Source organism: Lissotriton vulgaris, chromosome 2_1, assembly GCF_964263255.1.
Source record: "Lissotriton vulgaris chromosome 2_1, aLisVul1.2, whole genome shotgun sequence".
Classification (NCBI taxonomy): domain Eukaryota; kingdom Metazoa; phylum Chordata; class Amphibia; order Caudata; family Salamandridae; genus Lissotriton; species Lissotriton vulgaris.
In genome coordinates this window covers 827,292,435-827,310,869 of record NC_141687.1, presented here as the reverse complement: position 1 = coordinate 827,310,869, position 18,435 = coordinate 827,292,435, and the positions used below count along the sequence as shown (strand labels likewise).

The 18,435-nt window shown below is 47.4% G+C and overlaps 1 protein-coding gene across 1 annotated transcript in view; it reads left to right on the top strand.

Annotated features, from left to right (window-relative positions):
• FTCD (formimidoyltransferase cyclodeaminase) overlaps positions 1 to 18,435 on the top strand; it is a 261,402-nt gene that overhangs the window by 71,081 nt on the left and 171,886 nt on the right. The window contains exons 2-4 of the mRNA XM_086956237.1: positions 12,618 to 12,801; positions 13,272 to 13,400; positions 16,538 to 16,626. Of these exons, the coding sequence (XP_086812363.1) occupies positions 12,618 to 12,801; positions 13,272 to 13,400; positions 16,538 to 16,626 (402 nt within the window). The remainder of the gene's footprint in view (positions 1 to 12,617; positions 12,802 to 13,271; positions 13,401 to 16,537; positions 16,627 to 18,435) is intronic.

Here is an 18,435-nt window from a genome sequence, read left to right as displayed (position 1 = left end):
ACTGCGGACCCTCAAAGTGAGCTGACGATGCGGAAGGCCGCAAAAGTAGGAATAACGTTCGCGTAGTGGGCCTGCCGGAACGCATCGAGGGGACTGATATGGTGGCCTACTTAGAGCGCTGGTTCTGCGAAGTGGTCGCACCAGAAGGTCTGTTGCAGTTTTATACGCTGGAAAGGGCCCACAGAGATCCGGCGCGCCCGCCAGATCCTGGACGCCCGCCTCTGCCAGTAGTGGCACGTTTCCTTCACTACAGAGACAGGGATTTGCTCCTTCATGAGGCCAAGACCTCGGGCCCCTACACGGTGGACAATAGCAAACTCACACTGTTCCCAGATTATACACTTGAAGTACAAAGGGTCAGGACATCCTTTTTGGCGGTCAAACGTGCGCTCCGAGATGAGAGCATTCAGTATTCTTTGATGTTCCCTGCCCGGTTGCGGATCATGCTGGATGTTAAAACACACTTTAGTAATAGCCTGGAGGAAGCCTGGACGTGGCTGGAGGACTATCGAGCTGGTAAGGGAGCGGCTGGTCTAACCGCGCGTGGGCCGACAGTGGAGCAGCAGAATAGTCTATCTCGCCGAGTTAAGAAGCATTGATCAGTTCCTGGTGGCCCTTCTGTATCTCAAACCGAGGCGGAACGGTTTGCGGCACTACAGGCTGTTGCGGACATTGCGGGGGCTGAGCCGTCTACTCCGGCGGTGTCCTCTGGCTCGGAGAAGGACGCTGATGAAACAGACGCTGAGCTGTCTTAGTCTGTCACCCAGGTTCTCCCTAAGGTGACACCGGGTACGTCGGATGACATGGTGGACGCTCCATGACAAGTAAGGTAGACTCTTAGACTTTTCCTGAGGGAGCTGCCGCTGAGCAGGGCGGGGCTTGTGGTATGCCGAGCTGCTATAAACTGGGATTACGGGACTCTTGGTGGCCAGGGAGAACGCCTGATGGTTGAAATGCTTCTCCTTTATCCATTGGGAGGAATTATCGCCCTCATAGCTGGGGCCTGGACCTTATTGGGGGTTGGTGTTGGATGGGTTGGTTGGCTGTTGTTGTTGTTCCGCTCTACCCCCACCCCCACCGGATGGTTCCCAGTTAGTACGCCTTTGATACTAGTTTGAGGGCATTTGTTGGGGTCCGTTGGGATGGGATTCACTATGTTAGTGCCTGTTCTGGGAGGGGAGGGGGGTACTGCTGGGGGTGTGTTTGGGGCTGTTTGGGATGTTGGGAGGGTTGGTTTGGGAATGGTACTCACCGGCGTGTCTTGGAGGAATTGGTGCGTTATGATGCTTTTCACAGTTAGGTCATGGGTCCATTGCCTGATGTAAAGTGTATGACTTGGAATGTACGGGGGTTACACTCTATGCAGCGGCGATGCAAGGTTCATTCCTATCTGGTACGTAGAGGCACGCAGATAGTGTTCCTGCAGGATACACACCCAACTAAAACTGAAGGATTAGCATTGCAGCGTAGGTGGAGAGGGAAGCTTTATTATACTACCTATTTGGCCTTTGCGAGAGGGGTTTTGATCTGGGTCCGCGCGGGAGTCCCCTTCCAGTTGACTGACCAATTGGTAGACACCGAGGGCCGGTATGCAGTGGTTACGGGACGCCTTCACGGGCGGGATGTGGGCCTTTGCAGTATGTACGCCCCTAATGTGGAACGGGCGACTTTCTTTGCTCGCATGTCTGAAACACTGACCGGATACTTCACAAACCTGGTACTGTTAGGAGGGGACTTTAACTCCATAGCAGACGTGACCATGGATCGTTCACATCCCCCATTGCCTGATGCCCCAATACATAAATTATCAAAGGTCAGACGTCAGTGGCAGGATAGTTGGGGACTCACAGACGTGTGGTGCGCACAGCACCCTGGAGAACGAGACTATTCCTACTTCTCGGCCTTACATGATTTGCATGTGCGACTTGATGCGCTCCTATGTAGTGCTGGACTCGCTACTATGGTAGTTCATAGTGAATACTTACTGCGCACTATCTCAGATCATAACCCGCTGTTGGTGAGCTTTTGCTGGGCCCTGGAGCATCCGGCGTGCCGTCCTGGCGACTGGGTCCGGAGATACTGGAGGACCCGGTTTTCCGCGCGGAGTTAGAGACAGGCATAGAACAATACTTTATTGATAATGAGGGCACAGCCACACAGACTGCAATTGAGTGGGACACTTTTAAAGTGGTGATCCGGGGCTTGTGTATTACTAAATGGGTGGGAGTTCAGAAGCTGTTACAAGAAATAGACCTAGCAGAGAGCGCTTATGGAAGCCGAGCGAACCCATTCAACCAACTGAGGCGCGCGCACTGGTTTTGAGCTCTAAAGAGGCCGTAGCTGCAGTGGTGGAACGCTTGAGGTGTTTCGACCATAGGACTTACCTGGCTCGAGCACATGCCGAGAGGGATAAGGTAGATACTTTGCTGGAGTGGCTGGCTAGCCCCCTCCCTAGAAGTACTCCTATTCTGGCGCTGACCTCCCTGACGGGGCAAATGGAATATACTCCATCGGATTAATGCCCGATTCCGTGACTATTATGCAGAGTTGTATGATAGTCGACTGCAGGCTAGTGAAAGTGATATGCGGGAATTTTTGGGAGATCTTGAACTGCCCAGCATAGATGCAGAACAAGCAGACTCCCTTGGCCAAAATATCACGCTGTCCGAAATTAGGTACGCTATCAAACAGATGGCGCGTAACAAAACCCCGGGAATCTACCGCTTGCCCATAGAGTTTGATTCAGCCTATATCGATGTCCTAGCCCCTAGACTACTGTTGGTCTTTCGCGAGGCCAGGGAGCTGGGAGTTTTGCCAACCTCCACTAGAGAGGCGGTCATCATCCCTCTATTTAAACCAGGGAAGGCCCCTGATTACCCCTTGGCATATCCCCCACAATCCATGCTCACTACGGATTACAAAATCTTGAGCCGTATACTGGCCACTCGACTCTTCCCGCATATGAAGCGTTTGATTCACCCTGATCAGGCCGGGTTTATTCCTACCCGCAATACTGCAGGTAATGTACGCCGCTTGCTCCGAATTCTAGGCGGGGGCCATGGCGAGGGAAAACTGGCAGTAATCCTCTCCGTGGATATAGCAAAACCATTTGATAGCTTGGAGTGGCCTTACTTGTTTTTTATTATGAGGGCCTTTGGACTTGGGGAGGGTTATGTGCGCTGGACGGAAATATTATATTCGTCGGCGAGCGCCAGAGTGAGGGTCTGAGCAGTCATCTCTCCCTCATATTCAGTGGGGCGTGGTACTCGGCAGGGATGCCCGCTGTCCCCACTGTTATTTGCCCTGGCCATAGAGCTATTGGCTATTCGTGCCAGGTTGGGGAGAGCATATCGGGGCCTGCGACTTCGTGGTAATAAGAACTTTATCTCCCTATACGCAGATGATCTCTTGATGTTCTTAAGAGACTTGGGGGCTGCCCTGGAGGGAGCGCGTACATTGCTTCACAGGTTCGGGGAATTTTCCGGACTCAGAGTAAACTCTAGGCTAAGACTTGTGTCTTTCCTGTTGACCCAACATGCGACTCACCCACTCCTGCACAGGACATTCAGTGGGATTCCCGCGGTCATCCCTACCTGGGGACGCATACCTACCATGCCCAGGAAGACTTATTAGATAGTAACATTGGCAGGGCGTTGCGAGGTCTTAAAAGTAGCATGCAGTTTTGAGGAACCTTGCCACTTTCAGTGGCGGGTCGCGTGGCCCTTTTGAAAATGGTGGTGCTGCCTCGGTTGCTCTATTATTTTCAAGCCTTACCGGTGTGGATTCCTGCTGCTTATTTTTGGCAACTCCGCTCTATGGTTGGTGGTTTCATTTGGGGAAACGGGAGATGGAGAGTGGCGCTAGATACACTAGTACGCCCGAGAGCAGAAGTGGGGACTTGCAGTGCCCGATTTTGAGTTGTATTACTTGGCGGCACAGTTCCAGGGACTCACCCAAGCGGTGGCACTGGAATTCAAAGGTCCTGAGAGGGATATTGAACTGGACATACCTCAACACTTGATGTCGTTTGTTGTACTCCCTAATCTGTTACTACACAGACGACCGAAGAAACTCGATCGAGCGGATCTAGTCTTGCAAGCAGGCATACTCCTGTTTATTCCTCGCCTTAACGGCACTGACCGCCAGCCCTTAATATAGGACTACCACGTATTCCATCGACAGTGTGCCCGGCTGGGTTCACTGTAAGTTAATTCATTTATTTTGTCACGCATGGGTTGTGTAATTTAAAGACACCACGAGATGTCCCTCACTGTTTAGTCCTGACGAGACCCTCATCCAACAGGTCGAAACGCCGTAGACGCCATAGGGAATGAACCTCTCAAGCACAGTGTTCTATGATTGCAGATAGTCACTGATTATAAATTGATTTATTATTGCGTTTGGTCATTTTCCCTTTGTAAATATTCATAGCTGAAAATTGTACATATCACTTACTGTTTTATGTTTTGTGTTTTTCGCTCGCAATATCACTGGGGACACATTGCACTTTTTTTAGGTCTCGGCTAGAAGCGAGCGAAGCTCGCTCTCGCCAGAGACCTTATTGTTAGCGGCTCAGCTTCCCAGGAGGACAGCACTGGCCGCGCGCGGCGATTTGTTAAGGCCACGCGCACGAGAACGCGCTCGCGGCCAGGTGCTGTCCTCCTCGAAAGCTGCCTCCCTTCCCCGTGCAGGGCGGGCCGCCGCGCTGCCTGCGGCGACCCGGAAGCATTGCCGGCCAAACTGGAAGTTGGTGCTTGAGAAGGAAATGGAGTGATTATTTCTCACCCCCACAGCCTGGACGTCAGTGTTAAATGATTGTATTTTTCCTGCCTAAATCAATTCCAGGTGCTGCTTGAAGGAAACTCTCGAACTTATTGAACACGGAATAGTTTATCCCGTAGGTGAGTTACAGATATGAACTTTCATACAGGGTCAAGAATGCAATTAAAGTATCTCCATGTGAGTCAAACTGCGCACGAGGCAGTGCTGTCTTCTCTCACCACAGCCTCCACTCTCTTCTTGTGAGGGAAGGCCCACTGACGCACTAACAGCACGGCCAAGTCGAGTGCTTCGTGAACACCCTATACTCCTGCTATCCGTCCCGGCCCCTCCTTCTTTCGCCACAGTGGTGTTTCTTATTCACTCTCGCAGTCATTCTTTGCCTACCCGACTCTCACTCGTTCCCTCACCCCTTACCTCATTTTATCTTTCCGATGTAGTATTTCTCTCCTCGATCTATTTCTTTCTCACATACCTGGACATTATTTTCAGCGATAGCCCGGTTGGAAGAAACGCTGGAACAGCACGAACGAAGTACAGCGCAAAACAGTACCGAACAGCAACTCCAAGGCATAGAATGGTACGACACAAACCAGCACTGCGAAAAGAAAGGATAGCCCAAAGAGCCCCTCGCCAGGGGTAGTAAGAGCTATATAAATTTAATTTCAAAATATTACATAACAGCACAGCACAAATTATGTAGCATGGAGAAAGAACAGCACAAAAGGAATAGCGCAGATAGGATAGAAAAAAAGAAATTCAGCACCAAGAGGGTGCAACAAAACAAACACGTCACAAAGGGAACATACCACAATAATAGCACAGCACTAATGCTTTAAGAAAAGAACATTACACAACTAGATTATAGGAAAGAAAATGTAGTGCAAAGGAAGAGCGCCAGACGGGAAAGAGTGTAGTGCAAAGAGTGCAGTGTATGTACAGTATGGGCCAAAGACACTGTTGCACACAGTGGGCACAGCACACACAATATGCAGCAGAAACTGTACAGCGCGAAGAGCGTTAAAGGGAAAGTGTAGCATAAAAAGCATAGGAACGAGAACACTGCACACAACGTGACGGTCAGCACGAATTGAACAGCGCAAGTGTTTTAAACGATAAAACAACACAAAGTCAATATTGCAGAAACATGCATTCAAGAGAACCTAGCATGACAAGGCCACAAAAATAAAGAGTACAGTACAACTAGGAACAATACAACGAGAGTACAGCACCCAACGTGAGCATAAGTAGTGAGTGAGGGAGAGATCAGACGCATGCAGTGGGACACCAAGACAGTGCACCACAAAGGTTGCAGCACAGAGACAGGCCAGCACAAAGACCACAGCACCAAACAGTATTAAGCAAGGAGAGCACACACAAAAAGAATATGGCATCAAAAAACACAGCACAGAGACAACACAGCACTCAAAGCATAAAATGACAACTATGTGGCACAAAAACAGCACATTACAAAACACGCAGAGGCAGCACAAAGACGGTGAGGCTTAAGGACAGCACAAGGCAAAGAGCAGAGGAAAATACCGAATGCACCATACATAGACAGAACAGCGTACTGCCAACACGGATCAAGCACAACACAGCTCAATGTCAAAGCGGTAAAAGGGAGGTCAGAACAAAGACCGCACACACTGACAGCTTGGAGAAAAAGAACGAAAATCAGACTCTGCAGCATGCGCACAGTTCATCCTAGGGAAAGAACAAACCCAAATGAACAAAGGCAGAAACAACATTTAATGAGCACAGTACGAAAGACTGTTCAAACATAGACATTGCAGCACAATTACAGTGGGGTACAAGGACAGTGTAGCACAAACGTGGTAGGTGCAATGGTTCAACCACAATATCTCCATCTTAAATGCCTGCCGCCTTCATGCTCTTCCATCGTTCTGGCCAGCGTTAAAATAGAAACCGGAAGAAGACTTTGTAGCTGGCCAAAGAGCTTTGGTCTCATTGTGGGGCCTCCGAGCATGTGTGCACCTTCTCAAATCAGCCAGCATGTGCTTCATGTTATGTTCCAAATGTCAGACTTATTGGGGTGCCAGAGGGACTACTGGGCCTCAACTGTGGTGTTTGAAGTCATTAGCATCTGGTGTCTAGCAGTCCGCCCGACTAAGGCTCTGCAAATTGTGCCAAGTACAGCCCCTTACGCACTTGACTCTCAGAGTTGCAAAGACAGGCAGCCACAAGCTTCTCAGGGAAGTAGTGTGAGGTAAGAGCTCAGAACTCAACAATCAACTAACAGACACAGCAACTTAATGTCCTGCCTAATGCTTATGTTTTATGGGGAAAAGCATTTTATTATCGCACAATACTGCACATTCTGCTGGGTATTACATACAGGGCTGTACTAAGATGTTTTCAAACAGTGTGGCACAACACTTTTCCCCTCATTCCTGGTAATAGCTATCCTTCCAGTTATGGCTGAGATTCCTCTGTTACCATCCCCACCCCTGTAGGGACTCAAAAAAGTTCTCACTGGCTCAATGAGTAACTCTGTTCAATGTTTATTTTGTCTATTTAGCTAATAGTCTTAAGCAGGCGGATCGGGCTCCCCTGTGTTCCTTAGTTTCTTGTCCTGTCGTGCAGGCTAAGCCCCAAAGTTTACCTGATGACTTTTTGCGGAAATTTCAGGCTGTGCGTAGGACATGGGTGGTACTAGTGTCATCATGGCTTGACTTCTCTCTTGCAGAAAAACCACGGCAGTGGATCACTCAGGACAAGGATTGTGGGGCTGACTTGTGGAGTTGTGTCTGTGGCAGCACTTGACTCTAACAGTGAAGGGCCTTGTGGTTAGCTGCGTTCAAGCCTTGAATGTGGCAGCCTCCAGTCTGAGCTCATCGAGATGATGTCTTTAGGGGCAGTAGTGGCCTCAGGGGCCAATAAGCTTCTCCACTTCAGTGGAGGCAGTTTTTCTCTCCTCGTCAGCAGCACCACCAGTTTTTAGGTCTCGGGTAGCTGCGCGGAAGCGCGTCTCCGCCGAGATCTTTTGTCGGCGATTGTGCTTCCCAGGAGACACTCATGGCCGCGCGCAGGCGATTCTAAACTGGCACGCGCATAAGTACGAGCGCTGCGCGAAGCTCCCACACAACACACGCATGCGCATACATAGAAACACACACAGAAGCGCACACACACGCACATACATACAGAACCCCCCACTCATACACACACACACACACACGCGCGCGCACACACACACACAAGTGCACCGGCCCCCCCTTTACCCCCTCCCCTTTAACTTACTGTGGCAATCTGGGGGACTCTGCTCTCCGCACGGGCAGGGAGAGTTGACGCTGCGGCTCTTGGTAGCTCCTTTCCCGGGACTCCCTCTTGGTCAAGGGAGCCCCGCAACACGTGTGCAACGTCCTGTTGTCGGCCCCGGGGCTCTCCACGCTCGCAGGAGCCCCGGGCCGCTCAACGCATTTCCTCCGCCTGCCTCCTCTTCCGGTCCGGACGCGGCTCCGCCCCCGTCACAGGCGACCTTGCCTGACTTCCGGTGCGACCGCGGCGGAATTCCGGGGGCAGTGGGAGTTACTCCACCCCCCTCGAGAGTGCACATGAGCTCGCGACGAGTTGCAATGAAAGTTAAGTGCACACGATGAGCGCTATTACAGGGGTTGCAGATAACAGGCTATTCACAAATGAATGCATCAATTAGTTAGTCCGTTGGGGCTGAAGGCCAAAGAATGGTTTATTACAGGAATGCTGCATGCTTTGATTATGTGTTGCCAACACTCTTCACTGTCTTGTACTGAGGGCGTTTTCTCCTCTTCTGGGGGAAGTTCTCGCCTTGAGCACTCCTCGGGAGCAGCTACCTTTTTTATGGGTAAAATGCACTCTGCTGTTGTGTGTGTAAAGACAGCACCCCATTTTACGACATTAGAAACACTAAAATTGGACATAACCACAGCCGCAGCTTAACCAGTCGTTTCCCTCGAAGTCAGCAGACACTGCTCTGTTCAGAGGCATAGCTGCCTGACTGACGCCCATCCCCACCCCCTCCACCTGGTGGCTTTACAGAACATTCATTTTAGGTATCGGTTTCCAAGGAGACACAAATATTTGAGGCTTCGTGAAACCTGGGTGAGACACTAGTGATGTGTTACCGGTCTCCGATCAACGCAACCCAATTTAAACCGGCCTAGGTGAGTTTCTGTGGCGGTGATGAAAGCTCTATGGCGCCTCGCATGACCCTAATGCTCCCTAATCTATTTTACCGCAAGGGACATGACTCGTCGGTGCAGTTCGACATCCGAAAGTAGGCCGGGCATTCTCCTCAAAATGAGAGCCAAAAAGCGTGACATTGCGAAGTATTTGTTTTTGACATGAAAATAGGACGCAGGCGCCATTCTGTGGGAACCGATAGGGTCATGAAGTGGGCAGACTTTAGGTTTGTAAACTATTTCGCAGTCGCGCCGGTTCGCCTAGCTCTTGGCATGCCCTCACTGTGTGATTTTATGTTTAGTGTGTGCCAGTGCTTGAGTCCCTATCTTGTTTTGTCTGGGTCGGAGGTGGTCGGCTTCCTTTGTTTTTCACCTCTGAGTTGCTAGGCTGGTTTTGGCTGGGAGCACAGGCTACAGAACTATGATAACAAACAAAGGGACCGCTTTTTCACTGACAAGCTTTTGTAAACACTGCTGTTTTCCAAGAAATTGCAGGACAGAATAATTCTCTCCTAAAACGTAAACTTACAGTGCAGAGTAGTGTGTGCAGAGTGTGCAGAGTGTGCAGAGTGTGCAGAGTGGTGTGTATTGGCAATGTAAATGACAATGCCATTTATTTATGATTTAAAGGAAAAAAAAGCAATGTCATGAGCAATGCCAATAGCTCTACCTTTAATGATGCCGAGACCATTGCATTGCAAATGCTTGTTGTATATATGTCGCTGATATAATTGCAGACTATCTGTCCTACTTGAAATACAAAAGTAATTTCTATAAATTGGTATGAGGGGGCTTTTTTCTTTGCCACCCCTTTTTGATAAATTAAAACTGCTATTTAGCTGCTGTACTAAATATAAATTGTACAAGTAATTATGCCACAGGAACCATTGTTCTTTGGATAAACACATTGCCTTGGTTCCGTCGGGAGTAGGGTCTCCCTTGTTCTTCCTTTTCTCGTTTGTTGTACTCCAGCAAAAACTATTTATGGAGACTATACCATTGTAGAGTTGGGATACCGCGCCCTTACGCCCCGAAGATACCCTTAAGTATGTGTACGGCTCTTCCGCATGGTGGAGACTGGTCGGCACTGGCGGAGTGGGAGTCGCTTGGCCTACAGGTTGTAGGAGACCTATATAAGGATGGCGCTTTAGTACCCTATGGCGAACTGCAAGAGCGATTTGGGCTCCTGTGGGGCCACTACTTAATTCACACTGCCCTGGTGGCTGCTACTCAAAAGTACTGGGGAGGAGGCCTGTCGGAACCACCGGTGAGCTCGGCATGTCAGTGGTAATGGCAGCGGGTACCTATAAAGCCTTCACCTGCTTATATGAACACATGCTTGGGGAGGGCTTGTCGCCACTGCGGAAGATACAGGATAAATGGGTGACTGATATTGATAGACATACCAGACTCAGCCTGGTCACAGATAGTTAGAGCATGGAAGAGCACTAGAAATGCCAGATTCCAACCAGTTCACTTCTACATACTGCACAGGGCGTATCTCATCCCGGTGAAGATAAATCCGTATTTCCATGTGGATACAGAACGATGCCCCCGCTGTACGTTAGTGGATGCATACCTGTTACATATGTTATGGGATGTTCGCACTTAGGCACATACTGGGAGGATGTAGTGGCGCTACTGTGTGATGTTACGGAGCGGCGGATTGCTCCAGACAAAGGTACCTGCTTATTGCATTGGTTCCCCCACACTAGCAAGACAAAACTAACTGGCAAATTTCTGGATCTGGGATTGCTGCTGGCCAAAAGGGAGATCACGACCCACTGGAAAGCAGCCTCGGGCCCAGTTTCGCCAGGTGGAGAGCAGCATTGCTTACATGGGTGGGGAGTGAGAGTATGGTTCGCCAACAACAGGCCCAGAGATCCCACAATGATAAAGCACTAGAAGCAGCACGGGCGTGGGAGGGCCTGGTCACGGACCTTAAGGCTGTTGATGAAGACTCCGAAGACTCTGGTTCGGAGTCAAGCGAACAGGTAGAAAATGTAGCCTCGTGAGTGAATCAATGTACAGGCCTGGGTGTGCGTGAGTGTGTTTCCCCCCCCTACTATAGCCATAATTTTGTGCACTGCCATAAGCATGGAGCCCTGTTTACTTAGTATTGGTCCAATGGGTTATTGCAATATGATATGCCGTAGAGTCTGGCACGCCGGTGAGAGTGGGTGGGTTGCGGGTGGGATGTTGGAGGGTGGGATAGTCGGACTTAGTATTGTGTGACCATGCAGCACATGCATATCTACAATGCAGTTGTATATTCTGGTACTGGCAAGAGAATATTGGGCCTCCCTTAGTTCTTACCCATCGTTTGGATATTACCTATAATCTAATATGCAGATTGTGTTCTCGCATGGATTATGATTTATTATTGCCTGTGTACTGTTGAAAGTGCATGGATTGGTGTATTTGATTACTATGTAAATTGGTTGTGGTGGAAAACTAATAAACACATTTTTTTTTAAAAACAGGCTATTATGCAAGTAGGATTGATACATTTAGAAAAGCCCTCTTCACGTTGTTAAAATGCAACTTGTGTCTGTAGAAGAGAAAGATTGGTGAAGTTGTTCTCAATGTTCAGCTGTAAGTGGGAATTGATTGGTATTATGCTGTTTGGGTTTTGTTTACCTTTCATTAATAGATTGATAATCAAACAATGGGAAGTGGTCAGTGCCAGTGTAATTATGCAATTCTCTGTTTGCAGTGTCTACTGAATAATTATGGATTACCTGCATTTGTCACAATTTGCTGTTTTCAACAAAATCTAGCTCAAATGGATCAAAATAACACTGGTAGAGAATGTGTTTAGTAACTTGGATAATGCTGCTAAATAATTTGGTCCTCCACTGACATAATCCTAATCTTAGTACCCTGACAATGGTAAAGTTCTCCAGAGTGGTTTGGGGGCGGTCATGATGATGACAAAACCCATATTTCATAGTGAAACTCCAAAGCTTTCAATAGTTCATGGTTCCCTATAAAAAGTGGCTTTGTAGAACTGCTTTTTGTGCAATACAAACGCCCAAATGTCAACTGAATAACAGTGGTGATGAATGTTGTAAAGGTATCCAGCAGAATATGGTATGAGGATGGATATTTGTGTTGTAGTTTGTATGAATCTTTCATGATCATTCATTCAGCTGTTACTTTTGGTAGAATGTATTGCATTTAAGTTGTATACAATAATTGTCTATTTGTATGTACATGTTGAAAATAATTTTATATTGAAATTTTTTTTTTAACCAATATATTGTTTTGATGAATAAAAATGAAGTCAAATAAACAATGACCAAATGATAAAATTACAAAATTATTTCCTTTGAATCACATTGTCGTTATGATCTAATTGGTTAGCCCATACTGAATATAATATCTGATCCGTGAAAGAAATATAGGTCATGATGGAGTTTTTGTGTATTGTTCAATTGCATTCCCCTCTTCTCCTTAACCTAAAATGATCTCTTACAGAGGGGGCCCCCCATTTTTGCTTAAGCGTCTCGCAGTGAGGCCCCTGATGCAATTTCTGGCTCCTCTATATCCAGAATACTGACATCTCTGCTGACACCATTTCAATGAATGATGGTCCAGTGATGAAGCAATGGGAGTTGTAGAGTTCAATTATAATGGCTCCTCTCTTTGCAGGTGATTGATGCCATCGCCAGTGCCATCTCACAGACCGAGGGCTGCCTACTTCTGGATGTGGACCCCGGCCCTTCCACTAACCGCACAGTCTACACCTTTGTGGGGTCCCCCCAAGCTGTGGTGGAGGGAGCACTGAACGCAGCAAGGGCAGCATTCCCACTCATAGACATGACTCGTCATTCAGGTACAGCCGTTCCTAATGGTGGCGTGTCCATGTGGGTAGCCGAAACATGCCTTGTGTTCATAGGGATTAATCGAAGGGGTGGGCCAGGAGGAGTGACCATCAGTTTCACAAGTGGATGATAAGCCAAAGGAAAGGAGTGTTCATGGACATGGAGTTTCTAAGCATTTGTTAGGGGGCACCTAGTAGGATGGAATTAATAAGTTCATTGTCATCACATGCTCTGGGCACGTTAATGAGCACCCAAAGGAAGGGAGTGTCTCAAAAAAGCAGCCATCACATGCAGCGTATATGGTGGTCCAGTGCTATCAACTGCACTCGTCCGGTTGGAGAGGGCCTTCGCAATGCATTAAGTGATTTGATTACTGACCATCACACGTACAGTGTGGTTGAGGGATTGTCATCGCATGTTCAGGGATAGAATGTGAAAGGTGAACGACTGCTAACAATTGCTTCTGTATCTCCTCCCCCAGGTGAACACCCGCGGATGGGGGCCCTGGACGTTTGCCCCTTTATACCTGTAAGAAATGTCTCCATGGAGGAATGCATCTGCTGTGCTAATAGGTTTGGGCAGAAATTGGCATCTGAGCTGGGGGTGCCTGGTGAGTGAAAATGACTGTATTGCTTTGGTAGCGTTTATTGTAGTAACAATAGCTTACGAATGCTGTATCATTGAAGAGTATGGCCACCAGAATCCTTAAGGATTACGGAATCTGTGATTAAGAAGTGTGCACTTTATCCTTCCACCTGCCTATTATGGGCTTATTAAGCAGTAGGCATCGACATCTGTATCATTTATAAGACTTCCAGAAGAGTCCTTGTCTCTAGGCATACCGTTTCCCAGTCTTGGACTTTCAAATGTCAACTAAATGCATACTGTATGTTGTGTTGATACAACTCAATCAAATAATTGAAACAAAATTGTTTGTTCTAAGAAGCACTAGACTGGAATAATGTGTCCCAGATGAGATGTGGCCATCTTGCCCACTCATGGTCTCTGTCCAGAGCCTGTAGACTGCCACTGGGACAGGTCTATAGGACCTTTGCTGGTACCAATCACTGGCTAGTTACAGTATTTTGGATTAACATGCCTCTCATTAGCAGTATGATTATTTTTCTTTAAAATCTTTTTATTAACAGATTAACAAAGAAAAGAAAAACATAGGGTGGGTTAAGTTACTCATTAGTCAAGAAAATAAAGTATCGCTCATACAGGATAATAATGACAATACACATGTAGTGAATCATGGGGATTCTTGCGCCTTCGCCAAAACTTGCTGTGCCGGGGGCGCACAAATCTCTCCACGGTGGCTATTCCAGGCCCCCCATATCTTCCCCCCACTTCTCGGGACAACCCCTAGCAACATACACCGACTTCTCCCGGAACATACACCAGTCCATGTCCTCCGCCCATTTGGTGACCCAGGGTGGCTGACTGGCTCCCCACAGCTAAGCAATATTTTGCTTCGCTACCATAAAAAGCCAGTGTTGCCCACTGTTTCAGGTACGCATTCAAGTCTGTGGGTTCCCACACATTCAATATACGCCTCCGGTAGTATCTCAACCCCCAGAGCACCGCGCATCTCATCATGGACCTTCGCCCAATATTCCTGTACTTCAGTGCAATACCACAGAGTGTGCATAAATGTGCCAAACTCTCCACACCCCCTACGGCACTCTCCACTCTCGCTGCGACCCATTCGTACCAGGCGAGGCCCCATGATGTACGACCTAGGCAAAATCTTTAGTTGCACCAATCGAAGTCTCATTTGGATCGCAACCACCCTAGGGGATAAGACCGCATCTGTCTAGTCCTCGTCATCCAGTTCCAACCCATCAGGAGTCCACTGTGTCCGGATATGGCCTAGCAGGTCCTCCATATTGTTAATACGTTTTTTATATATTAGAGAGATAGTCTTCTCAGGGATATATCTGTCAAGTACTCTATCTTCGAGAGGAGAGGCTTCTGGAAGTGTGGTGCCCCGAGGTATGTGTGTGAGAGCATGTCTGACCTTGAGGTAGTGATAGTACTCACTGTCTTGTAGACTATATTGCTGCTTGTGAGTCGAATGTGTGAATTGTCTGTGCCCCAAACGTCTTTTATCTGAGTGATTCCAATTAGATCCCATTAGTCAAATCCCTTAGACTTCCACAAGCTCCCAAGTCTCTCTGAATTCCATAGGGGGGGGTCCAAGGTTAGCTTCCCTTCCCAGGTAGGATATCTATTGGCCGCATGCCACACATGTACTGCATGCGCCGTTGGGCCTGCCAGTGAGAACCGCCTAGGCCTGGCATAAAGCGCCCTGGTGATATCCCCACCCGGAGCCTGTCCGCGATCCATGGCATACCCTGGATCCCCAGGGGGTCTGTACACAAAATAGTTTACCGCTGCTAGATGCGAGGCCCAGTAATATTTCCGCAGATCAGGGAGTCCAATCCCCTCAATGTACCAAGGGGAGGGTAAGTTTAGTGAATGCAATACGGGGACTTCCGTCCCAGAGAAGCTTCCTCTGGAGGACTTCTATTTCTTTTAAATAGGATGCCGGTACCGGGTCCATTGTATTCTGGAGTACATACAAAAATTGGGGAAGAGCCATCTTAAACAGTACCACCCTACCCAAGAGGGAGAGCCTTCCAGCGCTCAACGTCCCTTTTAAACCGGCTCAGGGGGTGGTCCAGGTTATTGGTATATCGTAACTTCAAATCAAGTGTCACATAATTACCTAGATATTTAAACCATACTGGCTCAATTTGTATAGGGCATGACTGAGGGATCACCGGCGGCTTGCCCTTGAGAATGAAAAGTACAGATTTTGTCTAATTAATTGCAAATCCGGAATACCTTCCGAATATGGCAAGCACGTCTAGAAAACCGATCAGAGATTCCCTGGGGTTGGTGCGATAAAGTAAAATACCATTCGCGTACAATGAGATTTTGTCCTCCCACTCCGGTGTCCATCGCAGGCCGCGTATTGACGGGTCCCATCTGACCCAAGCCGCAAGAGGCTCCAGAGCGAAGAGAAGCGGGCACAAAGGGCACCCCTGTCTCGTGCCTTTACCAAGGGGAAAATCAGCCGACTTGCAGTTATTGACGACTACTCTAGCCAAGGGACTAGCATAAAGCAAACTCGCCCAACCAATAAACTCTGGTCCAAAGCCCATCTTCGCTAGTACCGCAAATAGGGTCACTCGACCCTGTTAAATGCCACTGTGGCATCCAAGGACACAAGTACTGTCGGTGCATGAATCTTCGGGGACCCACCCAAAATGCCATGCAACCTCTGCAGGTTAAGAGCTGTGTTTCGGCGTGACATGAAACAAGACTGATCCGGGTGTATCAAAGTGTTGATTACCTTAACCAATCTAGTAGCAAGTAGTTTCGCCAGGATTTTAGGCTCAGCACTATGAATTTTTTGAAGAATCCTAAGTATAGGCTAGTACTATCATAGTGGGATAGTTCGTTAGGTTCCTGGAGTGGAGTCAGTAGGATCCCGATGAGGTAGTTTATCCAGGATCCTGGCTGATGATGTGCTGGTGCCACATAACCCTAGGTGGCAGGCTTTTTTGCAACCTGTGTTCGGTTTTGGCTCTCAACTCATCCAGTTACACTAGCTGAAAGTTTGTATTTGGTGTTCCTTGCTGGCCATTCTCAAGACCTCAGCTTTTGCCTTGATAATCTCTTGCTTTATTGTCTTATGACCCGGACATGTGTTCAAGTGTATTCACTCTGTTTCCTCAGTTTACTTGTATGGAGAAGCTGCACGACAAGAGAGCCGTAGATCGCTGCCTGCCATCCGATCGGGTGAATATGAGGCCCTTCCGGACAAGGTAGGTTGACTCTTCCAACAAATGGGTTGGCTTGACACAATGGGGTTTAGCCTCTACTGTTTAGTTATGAGGTTGTACATGACCAAAAATATGCTCCTGGCATGCACTGGTGTTCGCGTTTAGGCTTTTGTGGTTCTGGATAGGCCAGAGCCGTTAGAAGGGAGAAGATCCTGCACTGATTGCATTTCTGAAGGCTATTCTTCTGTTCTCACTTCCCAATATACGCCCTGGTGGGTTTTCTCTTGCCCACCCTCGCTTCCAGCTCTTCTGTGTCCAGTTAGAGACTGAGATTTCCATACCTGCACAACAGTTACAGTAAGCCTTTGTTTCCAATCAATTCAATTTATTTGTTTTGTTTTGGAACTCCTACGGAGATCCACAAAAACACACCAATAATTAAAAAAAAAAAACAGACATTGCATACAGTACAAAATTCCTTCCTTATACATTACTATAATATTATATCAAAAATAGTGAGAAAAGTGCAAACAATGCTATAATACATGAAACAGTCACATGGCCGACCGATAAAATTTCTTATATACGTACTAAGAAATGGGCAAATGATGCTATGAATACATAGAGCAATTAAATAGACAACCAATTGGTATTTAACCGGAACTAGAGTACTACTGTTAGACAAGATGCTAATAAATAGGCAAAAATGTTCTTAAAAAATTGATATATCTTAAAACAAACCATTTAATTCGGGGGGGGACACAACCAGGGAACGTGCATCCTGAGCAGAGTGAATGTTGAATCTGATAAAAACTGGTTTTAAAAACACTCGCCTGGCACTTTGCAGTTTTGAACATACAAATAAGACATGGTTTAGATCTTGGATTTGCAACTGGCACAATTCACATTCTCTTCTCTCTAGGTGTTTTGTCCCAGATGCCAGTGACCTCTCTTAAAGGCAGCAGATTGAGTCTCAGTAGGAGTATCAGCCTTCTAATCCCATGAGGGATATTCCAAGTTAAATAAGGCTGTGGTTTGTTCCCCAATGCACTCCCACTGATCGCCACGTTACTGGGCCTGGATTTACTTAAAGCAGTGTCTCTCGCTAAACTGATATGGGATCTAAATTTCTTTAAGAACGGTTTCAAACCAGATTTAGGCATTGGAGAAGCAGAAGTTAAAGGAAGGCCAAAACGGTCAATTGCGCATAGAAAGGACCTAAAAAACCTGTATTGTGCTTTAGAGTGCAAAAGATTTCTGTTCTCAGAGCAGCTCTAAGGGTACCCTCTTGCCCCAAAAAGAGTTACCCCAACTAAGAACTGCTGCCTGGGCTAAAATAAAGGACGAGACTAATCCAAATTCAAGGCACAGAGCATGTGGGGCAGCCAGAGAATTTAAATTGCAAAGTTGGCGCATAATTCATCCTTCTGCCTGGTCAAAGAAAAGCCAATAATTCATGTCCACCACCTCGGCAGCATATATTAACGAGGGTGGGATTTTAACCTTAAAAACAGATAAGACATGGCTAAAATGGCGACTCGCGCAAGTTTTTATAGAGTCTGTTTAATGCACTTGCCTGGGAGACCGCTTTACTAACACGGCATTTAGTGTGCTCCAAGTCTCGACCTGTGTTGGAAAAAACTTTCCCTAAATATACATACGAGTCAACAAATTCCATTTTTTCAGAACCAAGCATCCATCTTAAACCTCTCTTTACTCTGAGCCCCTTCTTACGAAAAACCAAGATCTTGCTTTTTGCAATGTTAATTTTTAAAAACTGAACCTCTGCATATTTATTTAAAACGTCCAGACGGCGTTGCAGACCAATAGGTGTTAAATCAAATATTGCAA